This window comes from Dama dama, chromosome 20, assembly GCF_033118175.1.
Source record: "Dama dama isolate Ldn47 chromosome 20, ASM3311817v1, whole genome shotgun sequence".
Taxonomy (NCBI): domain Eukaryota; kingdom Metazoa; phylum Chordata; class Mammalia; order Artiodactyla; family Cervidae; genus Dama; species Dama dama.
Window position 1 is genome coordinate 108,438,247 of NC_083700.1, and position 22,157 is coordinate 108,460,403.

The 22,157-nt window shown below is 48.1% G+C and overlaps 1 protein-coding gene across 1 annotated transcript in view; it reads left to right on the plus strand.

Annotated features, from left to right (window-relative positions):
- CSMD2 (CUB and Sushi multiple domains 2) overlaps positions 1-22,157 on the plus strand; it is a 676,035-nt gene that overhangs the window by 258,813 nt on the left and 395,065 nt on the right. Inside the window, 1 exon segment of the mRNA XM_061120111.1 lies at positions 4,087-4,294. Coding sequence (XP_060976094.1) covers positions 4,087-4,294 — 208 coding nt within the window.

Sequence of the window (22,157 nt, forward strand, 5' to 3'; positions counted from 1 at the left end):
AATATACAAGCAACTCCTGCAGCTCAATTCCAGAAAAATAAATGACCCAATCAAAAAATGGGCCAAAGAACTAAACAGACATTTCTCCAAAGACATACAGATGGCTAACAAACACATGAAAAGATGCTCAACATCACTCATTATTAGAGAAATGCAAATCAAAACCACAATGAGGTACCATTACACGCCAGTCAGGATAGCTGCTATCCAAAAGTCTACAAGCAATAAATGCTGGAGAGGGTGTGGAGAAAAGGGAACCCTCTTACACTGTTGGTGGGAATGCAAACTAGTACAGCCACTATGGAAAACAGTGTGGAGATTTCTTAAAAAACTGGAAATAGAACTGCCATATGACCCAGCAATCCCACTTCTGGGCATACACACTGAGGAAACCAGATCTGAAAGAGACACGTGCACCCCAATGTTCATTGCAGCACTGTTTATAATAGCCAGGACATGGAAGCAACCTAGATGCCCATCAGCAGATGAATGGACAAGGAAGCTGTGGTACATATACACCATGGAATATTACTCAGCCATTAAAAAGAATTCATTTGAATCAGTCCTAATGAGATGGATGAAACTGGAGCCCATTATACAGAGTGAAGTAAGCCAGAAAGATAAAGAACATTACAGCATACTAACACATATATATGGAATTTAGAAAGATGGTAATGATAACCCTATATGCAAAACAGAAAAAGAGACACAGAAATACAGAACAGACTTTTGAACTCTGTGGGAGAACGTGAGGGTGGGATGTTTCAAAAGAACAGCATGTATACTATCTATGGTGAAACAGATCACCAGCCCAGGTGGGATGCATGAGACAAGTGCTCGGGCCTGATGCACTGGGAAGACCCAGAGGAATCGGGTGGAGAGGGAGGTGGGAGGGGGGATCGGGATGGGGAATACGTGTAAATCTATGGCTGATTCATATCAATGTATGACAAAACCCACTGAAATGTTGTGAAGTAATTAGCCTCCAACTAATAAAATAATAATAATAATAAAAAATAATAAAACTACTTGTGAAAAAAAAATAGAACAGTAGCAGCGGCCACTGCCACCACAAAAAAAAAAAAAAAAGAATGGGCTCATTCTCAGGACTTCCCTGCGGCCCAGAGGCTGAGACTCCACACTTCCACTGCAGGGGGAACAGGTCTGATACCTGGTCAGTGAACTAGAATCCTACATGCTGCATGGCACAGCCGAAAAAAAAAAGAAAGAAAGAAAAAAAATGGGCTCCTTGTCTTGAATAGACCTTAACCCTGTAGAATGACATTAGTAAGGATAGTTCAGGACCTCTGAATAAACTCACTTTTATCTCCATTGCACACTGCTTCTGTGTATCCAGCTGTCAGCTCCATCTCTCCACTGGGGTACCCCCTGCACACACTCCATCCCATGGTGTCCAAAACTGCCTGCCTTCCACACCACAAAGTGCCCCCCTCCTCCTGGGTTCCCTGACACAGGAAGTGGCATCTTTTGCCCCTCCAGATGCTCATGCCTGAAGCTTGGGATTCATTCATGCCTCCCAACTGCTAGTCCTGTAGATTCTGCTTCTTAACTAGCTGTCAAGACCACAGTGATCTTTCTGAGATGCAGATTTAATCCTGTTTCCTCACTGCCTTTGATCCTCAAGATGAAGTGGAAGGAATGGGAGGATTTGCCTTTAGTTGGGCATCTAGCACATGCCTGTCACTGGCTAATGCTCGGTATTGTCATATTCATTATACCGTTCAGTTGTCACAAGAAACCGTTCTACAGGGAAGCAGAATGAAGCTTAGAGAAATAAATCACCCAAGGCCCCATGGACTGGTGAACTGTGGAACCCAAATTCAAGGCTAGACCTTCCTGACCATAAAATCCAGTTTCTTTCCTATACAGTCACTGCTTCCCATCTTTTGGAGCCATGTTCTCTGTCGTGTGGCTCCCCCATCTCCAGTACCGTCGCCCATCGTTCCTCTCTGCTCTAGACAGACCATCTCGAACGACTTATCTCAGATCTGCCTTGTAATTTTGTTCTTACATGGTTATGACCTCTGGTTCTCTCTTCTTTTACATGCCCTTCCATTTCTTCTCTATGTAGTGAACTCTGGTTCATTCTTCAAAACCCTGCCCTAAGAGTACTGCCTCTGTTAAGCTTTCCCAAATTGACTCACCCAGGCAACGTAATGTGCTACTTTATCTCTGTCCTCAAAGTGTGAATTGTACTCTGGCGAGACAAGGAAGTGTTGGTTAAGAGCATTGGCCCTGAAATTAGACTGTTGGGCTTAAAACTCCCAGCTCCTTTAATTACCATAAACTGTACCTTTGGCAAATAACTGAAACTCTTTGTGCCTTGGTTTCTTTACCTGTAAAATGGGAACGATATTTCATAGAGTCATGAAACATGTAGAGTCGTTAGCATAGCACATGGCACAGTGTAAGTGCTTAATAAATAGTAACTTTGGTTATTGTTACTCTGCTGCCTCTGATACACATTTGAACCCTGATATTACATTTTCCCTTTCTTTATAATTTAGTCCACATCTCGAATACAGCTTTCGCTAAGTGGATTACGACCCCTTACTTGCATACAAGGGGCTTCCCTGGTGGCTCAGCAGTGAAGAATCCACCTGCAATACAGGAGATGCAGTTTTGATCCCTGGGTGGGGAAGATCCCCTGGAGAAGGAAATGGCAACCCACTCCAGTATTCTTGCCTGGGAAATCCCATGGACAGAGGAATCCGGTGGGCTACAGTTCATGGGGTCACAAGAGTTGGACACAACTTAGCGACTAAACCATCCCCACCACTTGCATACAAGCTCAAGGAGGGCAGGCTTAGGAAATCTGGATAACTTCCACTAAGCCACCCAGCTATAAGCTGCAGGGGAGGGGCGCACGCAAAACTCGGAAAGCCACTGTTCTTAACTATTATATATATCAGAGCATGGTCCTGGGGTCATTGTTTCTGAATATCAAGTCTCGGCTGGGATTTAGGCTGGAGCAGTGATCCCATCAGGATGTGCTGTGGGGCTGAGGAAGACATGGTCCCTGCCCTTGGGATTTCCAGCAAGTTCAGAACCTAGAGTGACCAACAGATGGGTGACAGGTCATTCACACAGTGCCAAGTATGATGTCTGAAGTCACACACTTTGCTGCAGGAACCCAGAGAAGGGAGCAGTTATTAAAAGCATGGGGGAATGAGGCTTTACTGAGAACTGGCATTGGAGTTGGGTCTCAAAGCATCCGAAGACTTCCTCTGGACAAGGGGCATCCTTGACAGATGGCGCGGCGTGAGCAAAGCCCGGGAGGGGTGGCCACGGCCAGCGCTCGAACCGAACTGACCTGAGCCCAAGGAGCAGGAGGGAAGATTGCAGAGGTCTGGCCAGGCTGTGAATGCCCTTTGAGTTTTGCCCTCAGGGAACTGTGATGAGCTTTTGTTTTGTTCCATTACATCCGAGACCTTCCCTGGTGGCTCAGGCAGTAAAGAGTCTGCCTGCGATGCAGGAGACCCAGGTTCGATCCCTGGGTTGGAAAGATTCCCCTGGAGAAGGACATGGCAACCCACTCCAGTCTTCCTGCCTGGTTAATCCCATGGATTGAGCGGCCTGGCAGTCTGCAGTCCATGGGATCACAGAGAGTCGGACATGACTGAGGACTAACACTTTCACCTCCACATCTGAAGTTTCCTAGGATCTGGTAGGAAAAAAAGGTCCTGGTCACCACAGTCGTGACCGTGGAAGTAAGTGCGACAACTGATTTCTCCTTTTTGCTTGGTCATTGCCCAGCAGTGTGGTGTGGTAGCTAGAAACGAGCTCCAACAGGCAGGGTTCACCCAGCTCGCCGACCTAGCTCGTTGGCTGTGTGACCTCAGGTAGGTTGCTTTACCTCCCTGTGCCTTGGTTTCCTCATTTGCTCAATAAGAAGAAGAACTAAAATGCTCAGAACAGGGTCTGGTGCCTGATGAGGGCTCTGGAAGCTTGTGGCACATCCTCGCTGCAGGTCACGTCCCAGGATCCTCTCTGCCTCTCGTGCGTGAAGTACACGATTAAGTACCAGGACCTGGAGTCACATGAGCCTCTTCTCTCTGCCCACAGCGGACGATGCGTGCGGCGGGACCCTGCGGGGCCAGAGCGGCATCATCTCCAGCCCACACTTCCCCTCAGAGTACCACAACAATGCCGACTGCACCTGGACCATCCTGGCCGAGCTGGGGGACACCATCGCCCTGGTCTTTATTGACTTCCAGTTGGAGGACGGTTACGACTTCCTGGAAGTCACGGGGACCGAAGGCTCCTCCCTTTGGTAAGCATGCTTTCCCTCCCCTCCCCCTCCCCCTGTCCTCTGCAACTGTGGCTTCCCGGGATGTGGTCCCCTCGGTGCCTAGACCTGCAGCCAGAGGTCCCTTTGCCACCTGCTCTACCCCCTGCTGGCGAGTTTCCTTTCCTCATAAGGAGAAGTCACTGCATATTTTCAGAGCTGGGGTCAATTTTCATGGTGATTTTGGTACCTGATTTGAAGCACGTCCTTGCTGAAGAATATCAGGATGGAATTTGGTCGAGGAACTTGCATTGAGACTAACAGTGGTCTCAGGACATGGATAGGGTCTCAGTGAAATGATTTGAAATATTGTTCCATTTCTGGAAGCCTCTAACAAAGGGGCTAGAACATTGAATGGCAGTTGCTTTTCCCATGCCCAGTGTTCTGAGACGGGAGAGGCATTATCACGTCTCGGTTCCTGCAGGAGGACTAACCTACTTCCTATTGTTTGGCTTCACCACAAGGCAGGGCTTTTGTGAGCCGTGCCCTGCTGCCATGGAGACTCTGGTGTTGGCAGCTTTGGGAGGAGACGGATGATGAAGGCTTACCAGCCTTGGTTGCTTGTGGTCTCCCAGGCTTGGACCCATGGGGTGGGCCCTCACTGGGGCTGGCTGAGGGAGTGTCAAGCTTTCTGTTTGGGTGACAAGCCTCGAGAATGGTGGTGTGACATTCACAATGTGCTCTTGTATTCTGGCAGTTCTATTATCAGGACGAGGGCAGCAGGGGGACCTGGGTCAGAACATCGGGAGCCAATAGAAGGATGCGCTCTGGTGTGCTTCTTTGCAGTCTTGATTGCTGCGTGGTGCCGGGGAAGGTGGGGCTCGCTGCCTGGGACTGAGAAGGAGGAGGTGTCACTGAGGGGTCTGAGTGAAGCAGAAAGTGGCAGCTGCAAGCGTCAGGGATGGATAGTCCCTTGGGAAGACAGACACAGTGGTCAGCAGGCTAGAGGCATGGGCAGGGAAGGGGAGGAAGGGTGGGAGAAGCAGAAAAAGAGCGGCTGATGTCGAACATTTCTTTTATACCAGGTTTTGTTGTAGAAAGGCCAGTTGAGTAAGACACGGCCCTTTGAGAGTGAGGAGAACAGAAAAATCCCCCACAGGCACCAAGCATGACTATTTGAGAGGGATAAAGTGGGAACAGACTCCTGCCAAATATGGACTTTGAGCTTTGGGGACCAGGAAACTCAAATTTCATGTTGTACTAGAAGGTATGCTGACCTGGAGGTCAGAAGACCTTGGTGTCATAAACGTGTCGCAAAAACTTGGCCAAGTCAGGTCATTTACCACCCTGGATGGGGTGGTGAGAGGGGCAGACGTGAGCTGATGGCTGATTGCTGTATGGAGGTTGGTCCAGGGGCAGTGACTGGACATTTGGCGCTCAGAGTTGGGATGCATTCTAGATGACTGTCCACTGAACTGCACTCCTAGTGACCTGACCAGTCCAAAGACCTTCTGTCTCTCTGCCCTCTTTTTGTAAAATACCTACTTTTTGATCGTTAATGTCATACATATGCTCCTTATAGAAAACATGGACAATACTAAAAGATATAGGGAAATGAATGAAAAGTATTAACGGTTTTTGTGTTTGATTGCGTTGGGTCTTAGTTGCAGAATGCGAGATCATTCCTTGTGGCTCATGGGCTCTCTAATTGTGGCACTCAGGGTCCAGAGCGCTTGGGCTTCCATAGCTGCAGTTTGTGGGCTTAGATGCCCAGCAACATGTGGGACCTTAGTTCTGCAATCAGGGATCGAACCCACGTCCCTTGCATTGCAAGGCAGATTCATGTTTTGAAAACCCTTTCAATTTTGTATTGGGGTGTAGACAATAAACAGTGTTGTGATAGTTTCAGATGAACAGCAAAGAGACTCAGCCATACATATACATGTATCTATTCTCCCCCAGACGGCCCCCCTCTTTTAGGCTGCAAGGCAGATTCTTAACCACTGGACCACCAGGGCAGTCCCACAAGTATTAACGTTTTGATGTATTCCCCTTTGGCCTTTTTGCTTTGCCTAGATCAAGCTAGCTGGCCATTTATGTAAATATTTAATATTAAAAAATTAAGATCTGAAAATATGTCATAACTATGTATTTTTAACTGAACATTATATCATGAAAATTTTTCCTATATCATTACACATGTCTCTGAAATGCAGTAGGTGTGAGAATAGAATTTGTTTAGTAAATAAACAGTATTTATTGAGCTTTTATGTGGCAGGCTGATTCTAAGCTATTACAGCTGTAATTTCATTTAGACTTCTATGAAGTAGGTAGCTTAATCGTCCTCCTTTTACAGATGAGGAAAACTGAGGCCCAGGGTGGTGACATCACTGGCTTGAAGTCACACAGGTAGTAAGGAGCAGAGCTGGGATTCCACCCCAGGTTAGCTGGACTTAAAAGCCCATCTTCTTAGCCACGTCAGCACAGTACGTCATGCGATGTTTGTGAAGGACTGTCGCGGTTGTGGTGCATTCCCTTGTGAGACTGACACAGTTCACTCCGTCAGGTCTCTTAATGGATTGTATCCAAGTTTCCACTTCTGCAAACAGATACCGAAATGGATATCCTTTCTGGTTTCTCTCTCTTCCAGCCCCAAGGCCTCTGGGATGCACTTGTTTATCCGTGGGCCAAATGGTCTCCCACAGCTTCCACCCCCCAGGTGTGAGTCTACGTGGTTGTCCAAACTTCTGGAGGGAAACAAACGTGAAAGAGTATTCCTTTTCCTATTAAGTCACTCAGTGGGGAAGGAATTAAGCAGAGGAAATCGTTAAGGGAGTCATTCAGAACTCTGCTGTAAGATTAAATTATAATCATTTTCAGGGTCTGTGTCACCCTTGCCAGGCAGGATGCGTTTGTTGTTCTCATTTATCCCTGCATAGTGGTTTCGGATGAACAAACCTGCTGGCTCAGGACGTCTGTGCAAAGAACCCGCTCACTGCCCAGCCCCTCTCTTTTATGGATCCCTGGGCTCATGTGAAAATGGGATGCTCCTGGTTTATGAGTGTGTTGCTTTTATCAGGACTTTAGGATGTTCTCTTGAGTTCTGCACCAGGCAGAGAAAGACACCATCTGGAAAGATGAATTTGAACAAGTAGACATCCCTTCATCTATTGAGGAAACAGATACACCTTTGAGAGGGGTAAAAAAAAACAAAAACCACCATCTCCTTTATCTGGAGAAGGAAATGACAACCCATGCCAGTGTTCTTGCCTGGAAAATCCCAGGGACAGAGGAGCCTGATGGGCCCTGTCCATGGGTTCGCAGAGTCAAACCCAACTTAGTGACTAAATCATACCTCCTCTATCAGGTAGCAGATCTGTGATGATTCAGAAGAAGATGGTGGCGTGGACTGTCCCTGACTCAGTTCCCACACTCTCCTCCCCCTCTAAGGAGGATGTAAGCAGGAGAGTTTAAATTAGCGTTTGGACTTCATGGACTTCAAGTTCCAAATGATTGGGAAAACATGGGCTTGATAATTTTTTATTTTGCCAAATAAGGATATTAGAGAAAAAAAAAACTGCCAACTCTTCAGAACATGATTTCATAAAACAAAGGACAACTCAAAGCCAAAAATGGGGCAGGATATAATCAATGGCACTGACATAATGAAAGACGGGAGTGGGAGGGGTGTACATGATAATGGTGTCTGCCCATAACTGTAAAGTCCTGTGATGTATGTACATCAATCAGTGGACTACTGCTTCCTATTGTGCTTGTCCATCCCTGGCCTCTGGGAATCCGACCATACATGTTTTGAGTGGGAAAAGATTGTTACTGTGGTGAGCACTGAAGCCTGCAACTCTGCCATGCTGTGGGGGTCCCAAGTGTCTTAGACTTGCTCTCCCTAAAGTTAATTGTCTTTTTGTGTGTGTGATTGCCCGGAAGCCAAATTGGGCTTGAATTGACTTGAGAGTTACAATCCACATAGCAGATTTTGGTATTACTCCCCCACCACACACACACATACACACAGCCTCACACAGCCAAAGGACACACGCTCCTCCAATTCATTGCCATATACACATCACCAAGTCAACCCCCCTGACACAGACATACTTCTAGTTCACTGAACTCAATTTAGGGACCAATTTTTGCTCACTGATCCTTCTCAGGGGTGTGTAGTGGTCTTTGTTCTGCTCTGACCCCATCTGTTGGCAGTGATCTTCAGGGAGCCCTATTCCTTCCTCTCCAATTCTATGAAAATATGCTCACCACGGCTCCAGTTCCTCATGAGGCCCCTAGACTTTGCAGAGGACTGGGACTAGGGGATGCAGAAGATGCTCTTAAAGCCCGGGCTTCTGTGTCCCTGGAGGGAATTAGGATCATGTTATCATAACGAGGAGAAGTAATTGCCAGGCCATTAGAGGCGGCCTCTCCATCATGGAGAAAATCAGTGAGTTAAAATTCACCCAGAATCTCTCCCCTTTGCCTCATGCTGGACTCTGTCCACTGGCATCTCAGCAGGAGCTTCCCCTGGGCTGGATGAGAGGAGAGAAAGCCAGACACCCCCTCCAAGAACGGGGGCGAGGTCTGAGTAGTGTCTCCAACCTTCGGTGTCGAGCCTGCACCTTGGCATCTAACTGAGGAGACAGCAGACTTGGGACTCAGACAGACGTCAGCTCAAAACCCAGATCCACCTCTTCATCATTGTGTAATCTTGGGATATTTACTAACCTCTCCAAACCTCAGTTTCCACATCTGAAAAATGGGGCTCATTGTACCAATCTACAAGGCATGTTGGAAGGGGTAAACATGTAAACTGCTGCCTGACCCAGTCCTGGGATGGGGACTGGAAGCAAGGTGCTCTCTCTGAGGGGAAAAGGGTACAATGAGGCCACTCCAAGCTTCGCCCAATTCTTGGTGACCCCACCGCGGCCATGGCCCAGCCTGCAAGCCCAGTGGCAGCTTACCAGGCAGAGTGACACTTGCCTGATCCAGTTCTGGGGAATTACGTGGGCACCAGGTGAGGGGAATTGGCAGAGAGCCCCTGGGTCAGACAGGAGGACACCCTTGCAGAGTCAGCAGGTGGGGGTGATTTGGTTGGAACTGTCTTCCCAGAGCTGCGTGCTGTGAATACATTGTGAGCAGCAGAACCTTTCTCTGCCTGCACCCAGGCCCTGGGCTGGCCAGGTCAGCTTGTTCAGCTGCTGATGGCTGCTCCGGGCCGGCCTGGGAGCAGGGTTGGGAAGGGGCAGAGTGTGGAGAAGACATCCTGTAGAGATGGGGGAGGGACAGCCCCCTCTCGCTGTCTCGGATTGATGAGGGTGCAGAACCTGCTGGGCCTTGCTCCCTCCTTGGCTCCCCTTCCGCTGCCTCCTCCACCCCTGTGGCTGTTTCTTCCTGTGATGGGGAGGGCAGGCAAGGCTTGACCTGCACTCAAGGTGGAAGCCACCCTTTCCCTGGGGCCAGCTGAAGTGCCAACCACAGGGGTGTGTTCACGGGGGTGTGTATGGTAAGGGAGTTCAAAGCTCCTTCCTGCGTCCGGGATTTCTGTGTAGACTCAGGACGGCTCTCCCATCTTCCGTGGATCCGTCTGTACCGGGAGTCCCGGCCTCGTGGCCTCTCTTCTTTGCTTCCTTCAGTCTACTTGGATTTCATTCTTCGTTTCACTGTAGTCATTTGGGATCTGCTGCCAATTCCCTCTGTGCCCTCAGGTCTAGCCCCCCACAGACCTCTATGTGACAACCTTGCCTCCACTGAACATAGAAACTAAGAAAAGGAAGGAGAGCACGCTGCAGGGTTTTAGAGGAGGACGCTGTCCTGGGGCAGGAGACTGGGGCCTCCAGGCAGGGCCTGCATTCGAGCCGGGCCTTGAAGGGTGGGTACCGTTTTGATATGAGAGAGGGAGATGAGGGACAGGAGGGCATCATTCTAGGGCTGCTGCCTGGGTCTCTGGCCAGTGTAGGAGCTCCCTTCCCTGACCCTTGAGAACACAGGCCCAGGAACTGATCCCAGGGATTCTCTAGGGAGGATTCTCTCCATCATGCACCCACCCTGGAGACTCTGCCATCCACCTCTGAGCCTCCGCGGCCCCTTCCACCTGGGGAAGAAGAGAGAGTAGACTCCAGTGCCTAGGGTTCCCAGGTCCTGCCCCCAGGGCTGCCCAATAGACTTCCACTGTTTTGGTTTTTTTGGGGGGGAGGGTGGGTGTTTGTTTTTTATTTTTTGCTGTACTCCAAGGCATGTGGCATCTTAATTCCCCAGCCATACATCAGACCCGTGTCCCATGCAATGGACGTGTGGAGTCTTAACCACTGCACCACAAGGAAAGTCCCTTCAGCTGTTCTTGAAAAGAGAATTTCCCTGGAAAGCATGTTCAACCTACGCTCTGGATTCAACTTTGAGGATTTCTCTTTACTTTGTTTCCCTTCATTAGTTTGCTTTTATTTTTATAGGTGGGGTTACAGAAACTCTCATCTACTATACAGACATTCAGTTTGAAATTTTGCTAGTAACAATTTCTCCTTTTGAAACACTGAGTTTTAATTATTAAGCATTTTGCCCATGGAATTTGAGCCAACTAAAACCGTTTGATCTGAGCGACTTTTAACTAGATATTTCATTCAGGAGTCATTAGATTCAGATATAATTAGAATGAAAACAGCATGCCAATGGGGATTTGTTAATAACTATTCACTTATTTATTCATTCACATATATTTTGTCAAACCATTGGTTTAGATCATTTTCATTCTTTGTTACTTTTTCCCTATTTATTTTCAGTGATCATTTATTGAGAGCCTTCTATGAACTAGGCTCTGCTAGGTACTAGGGAGACAAAAACACAGTCCCATCCCCAGAGAGATATTTATTTACTCCGCAGATGTTTATGTAATAGCCATGCATTGTACAGGACCCTGGAGCTCATAATCAGGGCAGAGAGGCATATAATTAAGTGCTTTACAATAGCATGTGTTAGGTACTTTTCTTAGAGGTATACAGAAGTTCCCCTGGGGCTAAAAAGGAAATGTGATAGCTAGGATTCTTTTTTTTTAAGATGTAGAAACCCATCTCCAGCTGATTCAAGCTAGAAAGGGAATATGTAACTGAGAAGTCCATACTGGCTTCAGGCACTGCTGGATCAAGGCATGTAGATAAGGTCATCTGTAATTGCTCCCCCCACTCCCACAGCTTTGTCTTCCTGGGTCTTCTTCACTCTCAGGCAAACTTTCCCCATGAGGCAGCAGAGCTGACCACCAGCAGCTTCCTCCAATCCTACTGATTTAGTAGTCCTAGCAGAAAGAAAGTGTGTCTTTCCTAATGGTTCCCACAAAAGCCCTCAGGTGGTCCTTGAATGGACCAGAACTGAATCATGTGCTCTGCCCTCAACATCAATATATAGCTAGATGATATTCTTACTGGCCAGGCCCAGGTCACATAGCTATCTATTCTACCCAAACCTCTGACTGGGAGTGGAAAAGGAGTAGTTCACCAAAGGAATACCAGGTCACTAGGAAGTCAGAAACAAAAAATGTCCTCCTAAAAGGACTCAGTCTTCCATCACAATAGAGGGGCTACTGGGAGGACTCAGATGAATGAGTCCCAAATGGTATGACTTTGGAGTTGAACTGAGGGCTGAGTAAAAGTTTATCACCGACATGGAGCCAGAAAGAGCCCTGGTGTGTTTGGAGCATTGCAAGTGGGTGCAGGGTGCAAGAGAGCAAGGGCAGGATACGAGGTCTGAGATGGGCACAGGAAGAGCATGGGTCGTAAAGAACCTTGTCCCCACGTTCATCAACGGGGAGAGGATTCCATAGACTAAAGAAATCTATTGAACTATTTTAAGCAGAGAAGGAACATGATCACCCTGAATCTTAATTGGGTTCATAGAGGGTTCAGAAGCCAGCTGTGAAACTCGGTGAGCACTCAGGCAAGAGATCATCCAGCCTTGAATTATGGCAGTTGTAAAGGCAGAGGCGGTGATCTCAGAAAGCACCTCAGATACAGAATCAGCTGCTTTGGGGGCTTCATTGGAAAGGAGGAAGGAGGGCAGAGGAGTCTGGGGTGAATCCCGTTTCTGGTTTGATGGTTGTGGTAGGATCATTCAGCAGAGGAACACAGTGGAAGGAGCAGGGCTGGTGGTGGTCATACTTGCTGGCCTCCCCAGCATGAAATGGGCACAGAGAAGGAAGTTAAGGCCACAGCAAGGACGAAGACACAGGGGCACGGTTGCCCTTGGTTACTGATAGACACTCTTTGCGATGAGACCAGTGGAGACGGTCATAGGACAGGAATAACTATGGCTGAAAAGTTTGGTGTTTAAGTACGTATTCTGGCAGGGCCTTGAGAATTCATCCCCAGGATCAGCACCAGCATCATCTTTATCAGCAGTGGCTCCTTTCATCATCTCGGTCAGCCTTGCCACCTCCATCTTCCCTGCCAACATCTTTCCGTCATCATTCATTCATTCAAACTACTTAAGCCCTTGCATTGTCTGACACTGAGCCTGGCCTTGGGAATACAGTGGTGGAGAAAACAAATAAAGCCTCTGTTTTTGTGGGACTTCTGGTCTACTCCGGGGAGACTGCCATGAAAAAAGGAATCACAGAATATATGTAAAATACAGCTGTGATGAGTACCACGAAGGAAATGAACAGGATGGGGAATAATAGCTCTGGAGACCTTAAGTAAAAGGCATTGGACTGGTGTCTCTGAGGGGATAGGATCTAAGATTAAGACTTGACTATTGAGAAGGGGCCACTGTGGGAGGCCCTCAGGATCAACATTTCAGGCAGAGGGAATTACATGCATAAAGACCCACGTCACAATGCCCTATTTTCATTTGAACTTCATACAGGCAAGTGGTGTAAGGTCTATGCCTGTTCTCTGGGGTTTCAGTCTGTTTGAATATCAGGAGCAAGGCAGGGTCAAGGTCTCAGGCTGGCAGAGATGTTCATGAAACAGCTGAGATGGTGCAGGACTGAGTCTGTTAAGCCCAGTGGCACCCGGAACTGCAAGGGGATGGGCCTATTCCAGCTGAGACCCAGAACCTCCTGCCTCCCCGTGGGTCTGTGACAACCTCTCTTCCCTCTCCTTTCCTGCCACATCACAATGCTTTACACCAGCCCGAGAAGCTGTTCTCTTCTGATGGAGCCCATGAAATTACATCTGTTCTTTCCATCAGGAGCCAGGCCATAAATAACCAGCCCTTTAAAATCTCATCTCCCATATCTCTCAGAGTTGGAAGTGGCATTACGGGCTCTGCAGCTGAGCAGTGGGAAAGGATTAGAGCCCTGGCATGCTGCTGGCAGCCCAGGACTGGAGATCTGGAGCGCGAGGCTGGGGCTTCTGCATGCGCCACATGACTTTCTTGTTTGCATCGCTGAGAACTTGTTCTCAGAAAGAGAACACAAGCTGCAGCTGGACGGGGCGGGAAGTGAACCGGGGTCGTCCACTGTCGGCATAGCGTCTCCTCTAGAGCTGGCGACTTGGCCAAGTTCTGTGTGTGGGAAGCCGAGGTTGGGCAGCTGGCCTGCGCCCCGTGGGTCCGACTGTGTGCAACAGGCTGGTAATAAGCACGGCGTCTGCGTGGCGGCCCGTGCCAGGACCGTGAAGGGCACCAGACAGCGAGATGCTCTTGTCGACCTCTCTGGAGGAGCTGCCAGGTACCCAGTGGAGCTGGGAAGACAGATGGAAGGAGCTGTTCTGGGCCCTTCCAGAGGCCCCTGGTTCTGGCACCATCCGCCTTCCAGAATGTTGTTAGTTCGTTCAGAACGTTCGAGGCCCCAGTCCTGGTCTCCTTCCCACATGTTTGTTCTACGCGCTCTTGGCATCGCCTAGCCCGTGTTTCACTCTGGTTTTTGTCTGTCCCTTGCTTTTACAACTTCTCCTGGCTCCCTAAGACTGACCTAGTTCTATCCCTGAGCTTATACTTCTTTTAATCCCAGTTTCTCCTCATCCAGTCGCTGATGTGCGATACCGTACACAGACTCACCAGAGAGGCAAGGTGCAAGTGGAAAACTAGCATTTGATAATCTGATGAAGTGGCAAATGACATTGTTAGACTCAATGGATTTTGTCATTTGGGAAGGGAGACGGCAGGCTTGGTTTGAACAAAATGGAGAGACTTCGTAGGATAGTAGAACTCCAGCGTCTCTGGGAAATTCGCATCTAAGTTCTTGGAAGGGCAGTCTGTCCTGGCTGCCTCTAAGTGTTCTGTCCCCAGTAACTTCTACCTACTTCACCATGGCTTCTACCCCCAGCCTCCCCCTGAAACTATTCCCATTAAGATCATCATCAGAGAACCAGCCCCCGACCCCAAACACTACACTTCCAATGCCAAAGCCAAAAGGTCATTTTCAGGTGTCACCCTACTGGATACTTCTGCATTCCTTTACATTGCTGCTTCCTGCTCCTTCCTGAACTTTCCTTTTCTCTTTTTTTCTTTCTCAGGCTGCTCTCTATGATTTTTCTTGACCTCTCTGACCATTCCTTCTCTGTCATCTTCAATGACCACAAGATTCTGTTCTCGCCTAACAGCTCTGCCCATTGCCCCATGTTCTTCCTGGGTAAACTTATCTGCTCCCGTGGCTTCAGATAAGCCACCTGTCTGTTTACAGCTCTCCAATGTGACTCCCTCACCTGTCCTCCCCACTGAGCATCAGACTTTGGAGCCAGGTACTTATCGGACAGCTCTCCCTTCATGTCTCACCAATGCCTCTGACTCAACAGGTCCCAGCTTCACTCGTAACTGATGACTAAAGTGGGCAGGTTTGTTTCCTTTCTTGGTTTATGGCACTACCCTCTACCTAGTCACCCGCAGCTCCGGGAATCGTCCCTGTCTAATCCTTCTCTCTCACCAGTCACATTCGGTTAATTGCTAAGTTCCCCCCAATGAACCTCCTGTGGCATATCTTTACAGTCTTGACTACCACTCCCCCAGTTCAGCCCATCAGCTTTTCTTCTTTGTGGGTCATAATAGCCTCCTTGCTGATCACTCAGCTTCTTGGCACTCTCCAATTCATCCTCCCCACTGCTACCAGAATGGTTTAATTAAAATGCAGATCTGACATGCTAAGCCCCAGGCAAAAGCTTTCAATCATCTTGCATTGTCTACAGAATAAAATCCCAGCCCTTGATGGGCCCTTCTTGATCCAGCCCTTGCCTGCCACCCCAGCCTCATCCCTTGCCACTTCCTTCTTTGAACTCCATTAACCCTCACACTGAGTAGTGTCACACCACAAAGGTTTATTTCCTGCTCATGCTACATGTCTGTTCTGGGGGTCTCTCTAATCCACATAGCCATACCCAGGAGTATCCAGGACCTAGAATCTTGTAGTTCCACTATCTGGAATATGTGGCCCTCCCCAGTGGCATAGCAGGCAAAGAGAGTGGCGAATCTAGCATGGGCTTTTCACTGCCCCAGCCCAGATATGATACATATCACTCTCACTCACATTTCATTGGCCATAAGTAGTCATGTGGAGTAAGTCAGAGAAGGAGAAACACGGCATGACATCCCTAATATGAGGACTCTAAAAAGAAAAGACTCAAATGAACTTATTTATTATACAGAACAGAAACAGACTCACAGACTTAGTTGCCAGAGGGGCTGGAGGCGGCGAAGGGATCGTTAGGGAGTTTGGGATGGACATGTACACACTGATATCTTTAAAATGAATAACCAACAAGGTCCCACTGTATGGAACAGAGAACTCTGCTCTAGGTATTGTGGCAGCCTGCGTGGCAGGGGAGTTTGGGGGAGAATGGATGCATGTATATGTATGGCTGAGTCCTTTGCTGTCCACCTGAAACGGTCAGAACATTTTTAATCAGCTATACTCCAATATAAAACAAAAAATTTAAAAAAAACATTCACATGGTTCAGTCGAACCATAAGGGTGACTGGGAACACGATAGCAGATGAAATAACTGGTGAGCGAGTCTTTCTGCCACACTTCAAATTTCGGTAGACAAATGCCCTAGCTCTTGTCAAAGAACAGCCTCTCCTTTATGCTGCAGATCTCTTCTTCTCCAAAGATTTCCCTGCTGGAGTCATCTCCTTTCTTTTTTCACTCATCATTTTTTTTCCTTCCCTATAAAACATTGTTTAATGTTGAAGAACATAGAGACATGTTCTGTATCTACCATCTGAAGTCAAAAACAGCACGCACCAAACTCCCCCATCACTCAGCCCCATCCTGCCACCACACCTGCTGAGACAGGTCCCTTTCTCAGTATCTGCCCCACCTGCCACTAAAGCTGACCTTGGAAAGTGACCAGTGTCACTGCCCCATCTTCATGTGACGTGGCTTCTTGGCTACATCCAACACGGGCCGTCTACCCTTAAACTAATTCCTTCTCTTGGCTGCCTTCAGCCACATAGCTAGCTGCCTATGGTCATTCCTTCTCTGTCACCTTTGCTGTCTTCTCTGTGGTTCAGCCTCTGTCCACCCTTTACATGTGGACTGTGCAAGGGGTCCTGGGACCCTCTTCTTCTCCATTCACCCTCTTTCCCAGGTAATCTCAATGCATCACAGGTTAACTTTCAATATGACCTACACACCAATGACTCTCAATGTAAATATTCAGCCCTGAGGGACCTTTTTGGGATCCATATATATGAACAGGAATCTCAAAAATCTTAACAGAATCTCAAAATGAACACTTCAAAGCAGACTTTTTTTTTTAGACTTTTTTAATTGTGGTAAAATAATGTTAAATTGACCATTTTAATCATGTTTAAGTGTGTGATTCAGTGTCACTAAGTACATTGACACTGTTACGCAAACAGTACCACTGTCCATCTGCAGAACTTTTCTCACCTTCCCAAAGCCAAACTCTGAACCCATTAAACGTAACTCCCCATCCCCTCCCATTCTCTGGTAATCACCCTTCTACTTTCTATTTCTATGGATCCAGCTACTCTAGGTACTTCATACAAGAGGAATCATACAATATTTGTTCTTTTTGTGTTCAGTTCAGTTCAGTCTCTCAGTCGTGTCCCAATCTTTGTGACCCCATGAACCTCAGCACACCAGGCCTCCCTGTCCATCACCAACTCCCGGAGTTTACCCAAACACATGTCCGTTGAGTCGGTGATGCCATCCAACCATCTCATCCTCTGTCGCCCCCTTCTCCTCCTGCCCTCAATCTTTCCCAGCATCAGGGTCTTTTCAAATGAGTCAGCTCTTCGCATCAGGTGGCCAAAGGATTGGAGTTTCAGCTTCAACATCAGTCCTTCCAATGAACACCCAGGACTGATGTCCTTTAGGATGGACTGGTTGGATCTCCTTGCAGTTCTAGGGACTCTCAAGAGTCTTCTCCAACACCACAGTTCAAAAGCATCAATTCTTTGGCGCTCAGCTTTCTTTAGAGTCCAGCTCTCACATCCATACATTTTGTGTTAGCATAATGTTTTCAAGGCTCATCCCTACTATAGCATGTATCAGAATTCCATTCCCTTTTAAGGCTGAATAATATTCCATGGTCTGTATGTAGCACATTTTGTTTGTTTACTTACTCATCTGTCTGTGGACATAGGACATTCCCCGCCCCAAATCTGTCCTCTCCCAGCCTTCTCCACCTCTGTCTAATCTCCAGAGGAAGCTGCTCCGCTTCTTCTGTGCCACCAGCAGCTGTCTGCTCAAGGGCTTTGTTTCACAGCTTCTACCCCTTCTGTAATCCATTCTTCATACAGCAACTGGAGGAGCTGATGTTTACACATCACCTTATCTCCCCCCTATTTAAGTCTTGCCAGCCGCTTTCCATCACACTTAGAATCAAATCCTACAAGATCTACACTATTGGGTTACTGCCCACCTCTTTGACTTCCATCCAATCACCCACACCCACTCACTATGCCCTAGATACACTCACCTTCCTCCTGTCCCTTGGATGGGCCAAGCAGATTCCCTTCTAGGGTCTCTGCACTAGCTATTTCCAGGGTTTGAGACCTTCTTTCTTCATAGTTAAAAGAACAAAGAAACACACATGCACAAAGACCTGTGCAGTTTTGAAATTCAGAGTTCAATTCAAATTTTCCCTCCTTAAAATAAGACTTTCTCTGCCCATGCAACCTAAAGGAACCCCTCGCTCTATCGTGACATCTTGTTTTATTTTAGGTGTTTGTCAAGCCCTGGTGTTTTCTGGCTTCTGTATTTGTCTCTTTTCTATCCGCTGCCTTCCCGCCACTGCACATAGAACCTGGAAAGCTACAAAGGCAGGACTTGGCACTTAGTAGGTGTCCGAGAATGGTTTGTTGGGAGGAGAAGCCTCCTTGTGCCTCACCGGTAACGGTGTCCTGTGGCTAATTGCAAAGGTTAGCATTGAGCCTCTCCACCAAGTATTTTAAGTAATAACCTTCCTGGGGGACATTTGCAAATTAGCCCTGACTCTTGCTGATTACTCATCCTAAACTCAGTCTGATTAATAATTAATCAGCAAACTGCTTGGCCAGAGCAGGGTGATCAGTGCTAGAAAGGATCTTAAATTATGCAAGTCACTTGGCCAGTTTTAAAAAAATAAAAAAGCTCAGCAGTCGACAGACTTGGAGAGGTTTGATTGCAACGTGAGGTTAGGTTTCTCAGTTGTTGTTTTTCCTTTCTGACTTTTTTTTTTTTCCTTTTGACTAAGAAATCAATTAGGCTCAAACTTGCCACCTCACAGAGACATTATGTAGCACAGAAATAGAAATGCGTTAAATATCACTCTCTTTTTTGTTCCTTCTCCCTTCAAAAGAGTTTTGGTCTGGGAGACAGAGGTTAAAATTAGCCAGTTTGTTAAAGCAAATTCCTGTCTGGCACCTGATGTCAATTTCTGCAGCCACGTCAGTTTCAGCCTCCCCTTCCTTCCTCTGAGCAGCAGCACACTGGGTCTGGCAGGAAGAAGGCGAGAGGTTTGATGAGCGCTGCTCACTCCGCCTGCCCCATGGTTGGGGCAGAATCAATTTGCCGGCAACCTATCCCACCAGGAGTCCTTCTAGTGCTCTTTGCCTCCTGCCTACCAACCCCAGGGAGACAGGGAAAAAGGCAATCAGGGTGATGAACGGGCTCCCCACTGTAGGCGTGAACTCTGTGACCTCCGGGAATCCTCTTGCTTGTCCTCAGTCTGCAACCTCCATCCTCCAAGTCTGGCCCTCCATATGGCTTCATCTTTCTCCTCCAGATCCCTTTTCTGGTCCCTGGTGATATGGCCCAGGGGGAGATTCAGAGAAAGCAGTGTGATCCATTGATGTGGCTCTCTGGGCCAGAGGGAAGCCAGGGATATAGGATATAGAGCGGTTAGTGCAACCCTGTTGCCCATTAGAACCAACACCCAGATCCGTTAAGTCACAATGCCCAGAGGTGGGAGCCAAGCATCAGTGTTTGTAAAGCTCCCACGGGGTCCCTGTGTGCCCTAAAGTGGAGGACCACAAACTGGTGGAGGGTGGGTGGCTTTGGGGAAAGAGACGATGAAGGCCATCAAACGGTGAAGTAGGAAGTGGGCTTTTCAGAAGTTGACTGTCTTCCCCAGAAACTGAGGAACGTCTGTCTTGTGATGGGCAGGGTGAGGGGGGAAGAGGTGGCCAGAATGGCAGCTTCCAGGAGCCCCTAAACCCCTGGTCTCTCTCACTTCTACCCCCGATTAAAAAAATACCCTCTAGGGACTTCCCTGGTGGGCCAGTCGCTAAAACTCTGTGCTCCCAATGCGAGGAGCCTGGGTTCAATCCCTGGTCAGGGAACTAGATCCAACCTGCAGCATAGAGTTTGCACTGTTATAACTAAAGATCCCATGTGCTACAACTAGGACCTGGCGCAGCCTAATAAATTTTTTTAAAAAACTGAAAAGAACACCCTCTAGAATGCAGCCCTTGTTTCCCAAATTGTGATGTACCAACCAATTCCCTGAATCAAAAGACTTGCCTCGAAGGCAGTAGGGAATGCAGATTCAATCCTACCCTAGACGACTAGCTCCAAAATTTCTGACGATTGGGCCCAAATTCAGTGCTTTTAACTATTCTCTCAGGTGTTCTGAAATAGATGCAAGTTTGAGAGCCACACTGGGCCTGAACAAAATTCCTGCCAAGGCAATAATAGGGAAGGGGTGGATTTTTGCCCATTAAGAAATGCTCGATCTTCTTATGAATGGCTCCATTATTGGATTTCTTGGCACAGAAATTCCCAGATTATATTTGACTTACGTGTTTGGTTTTGGTTTAGGCACAAGGCCGGACAAGCACATCTGTTTCCTAAAACAAAGCACGCTGACTCCTAACGGACTTTATGAATTTATTTAACAAGTGTTTTTTGCCTGCCTGCTCTGTGCCAGGTTCTTATTCTGCTCTGTGATACGCCCTGTGGTTACAAGGATGAACTAGAAAGTCTCAACCCTGGGACTTTGAAGGCTAGCCTCTCTCCTTGTCTCCTGCTGGAGGCCCACGCAAAGGCTGTCTGCTTTCTGAAACTACGAGTTGTGGTAGCATCTCTGCCTCCCCTTCTCCAGCTCCCTGCACACCCCCCCCCCCCCCGCCCCCGGGGTTCTGCTGAGCTGGCACCTGCTATGGCTTCTCTAGCATCCTTCTCCCAACATGAACGCTTGAAGAGCATCCACTGAATCTGGCATCCCCGCATCCTCAGGGCTCAGCCAGAGGCCTGGCAACAGGCAGGCATCAAAGTGTGCTGACGGTTTGTTGAATACAAGGAGCCTCTGACACCTTAGAGTCTCAGCACCCTCCTAACCGCCCCGTCTCGCCACCACCAGAAAGGAAGGCAGGTAGCACTTCATCCCACCCCACCTGGCCTCAGAGCCCTTTGGCAAGAGGACAGATATCAAGATAAATTAGCAGGTAAATATGTCTTGGTTGCCTCTATGAGCCAGCTGGTTCCTGGGCTGAATGACATCACCTTTAATTTTTTTAACTTATTATTATCTATTTATAACTTTTTGGCCATGCTGGGTCTTCATTGTTTCGAGAGCTTTTCTCCTGTTGTGGCAAGTGGGGACTACTCTCCAGTTGTGGTGCATGCTCTTCTCATTGCAGTGGCTTCTCCTGTTTTGGAGCACAGGCTCTCGGGTGCCTGGGCTTTTGTAGTCGCCGCTCCCAGGCTCTAGGAGCTGGGGCCCACCGGCTTAGTTGCTTCAGGGCATGTGGGATCTTCCCGGATGGGGGATGGAACCTGTGTCTCCTGCATTGCAGGCAAATTGAATGTCGTTGCACTTACTACCTCACTGGATCTTCCTCAGCATCTATGAGTGAGGAATCACGTCTTGTAGAAGAAGACACTGAACCTCGGAGGCTCAGCAGCCTCCCCTCTGCACCCTCTCCATCTGGGTCCTACTCGTTCCATTCTCTATGCACGCCCTAGGCCACCACTCCTGGGAGTGTTCCTTGCCTTTGGAGCAGGCTCTGGTGTGCTCTGTCTGGCCTCTTGGAGTCTCTGGTTATCTTCTCCTTCCTGCCTGAATACACCTTCAGGGGTGAAATGATCTTTATGTGCTAGGGGGTGTCAGGCACTGTGCCAGGGGTCTCACATGCATCATCTCATTCATTACCTACAAAACTCTTGTAAAGAATATACCATCATCCCTGTTTTTTAGGTGGAAAAACTTAAGACTCCATGAAGTTAAAGACACCTGTGAAAAATCATACAGCTAGCAAGCATTGGAGCCAGGAATTGGACACTGTCCCTGCCAGACCCTAAGTTCTGGTCTACCCCTTCTCTTCTGATCCTTGAGCTCTGATTCATTTTCCACCCTGACTGCATCATTCAAGTAGCTTTTTGGCTCACTCTTCTTGAGTCTTGGGTCCTCTCTGTCCTCTCTCCGAGGGTCTGTAGAGAGTCAGTCCTGTGTCCCAGCCAGCAGAGGGCGGCCCCTGCCCACTGTGCACCACTGATCCTCCGGGATTGCATCTCCCACCCCATTCTCCT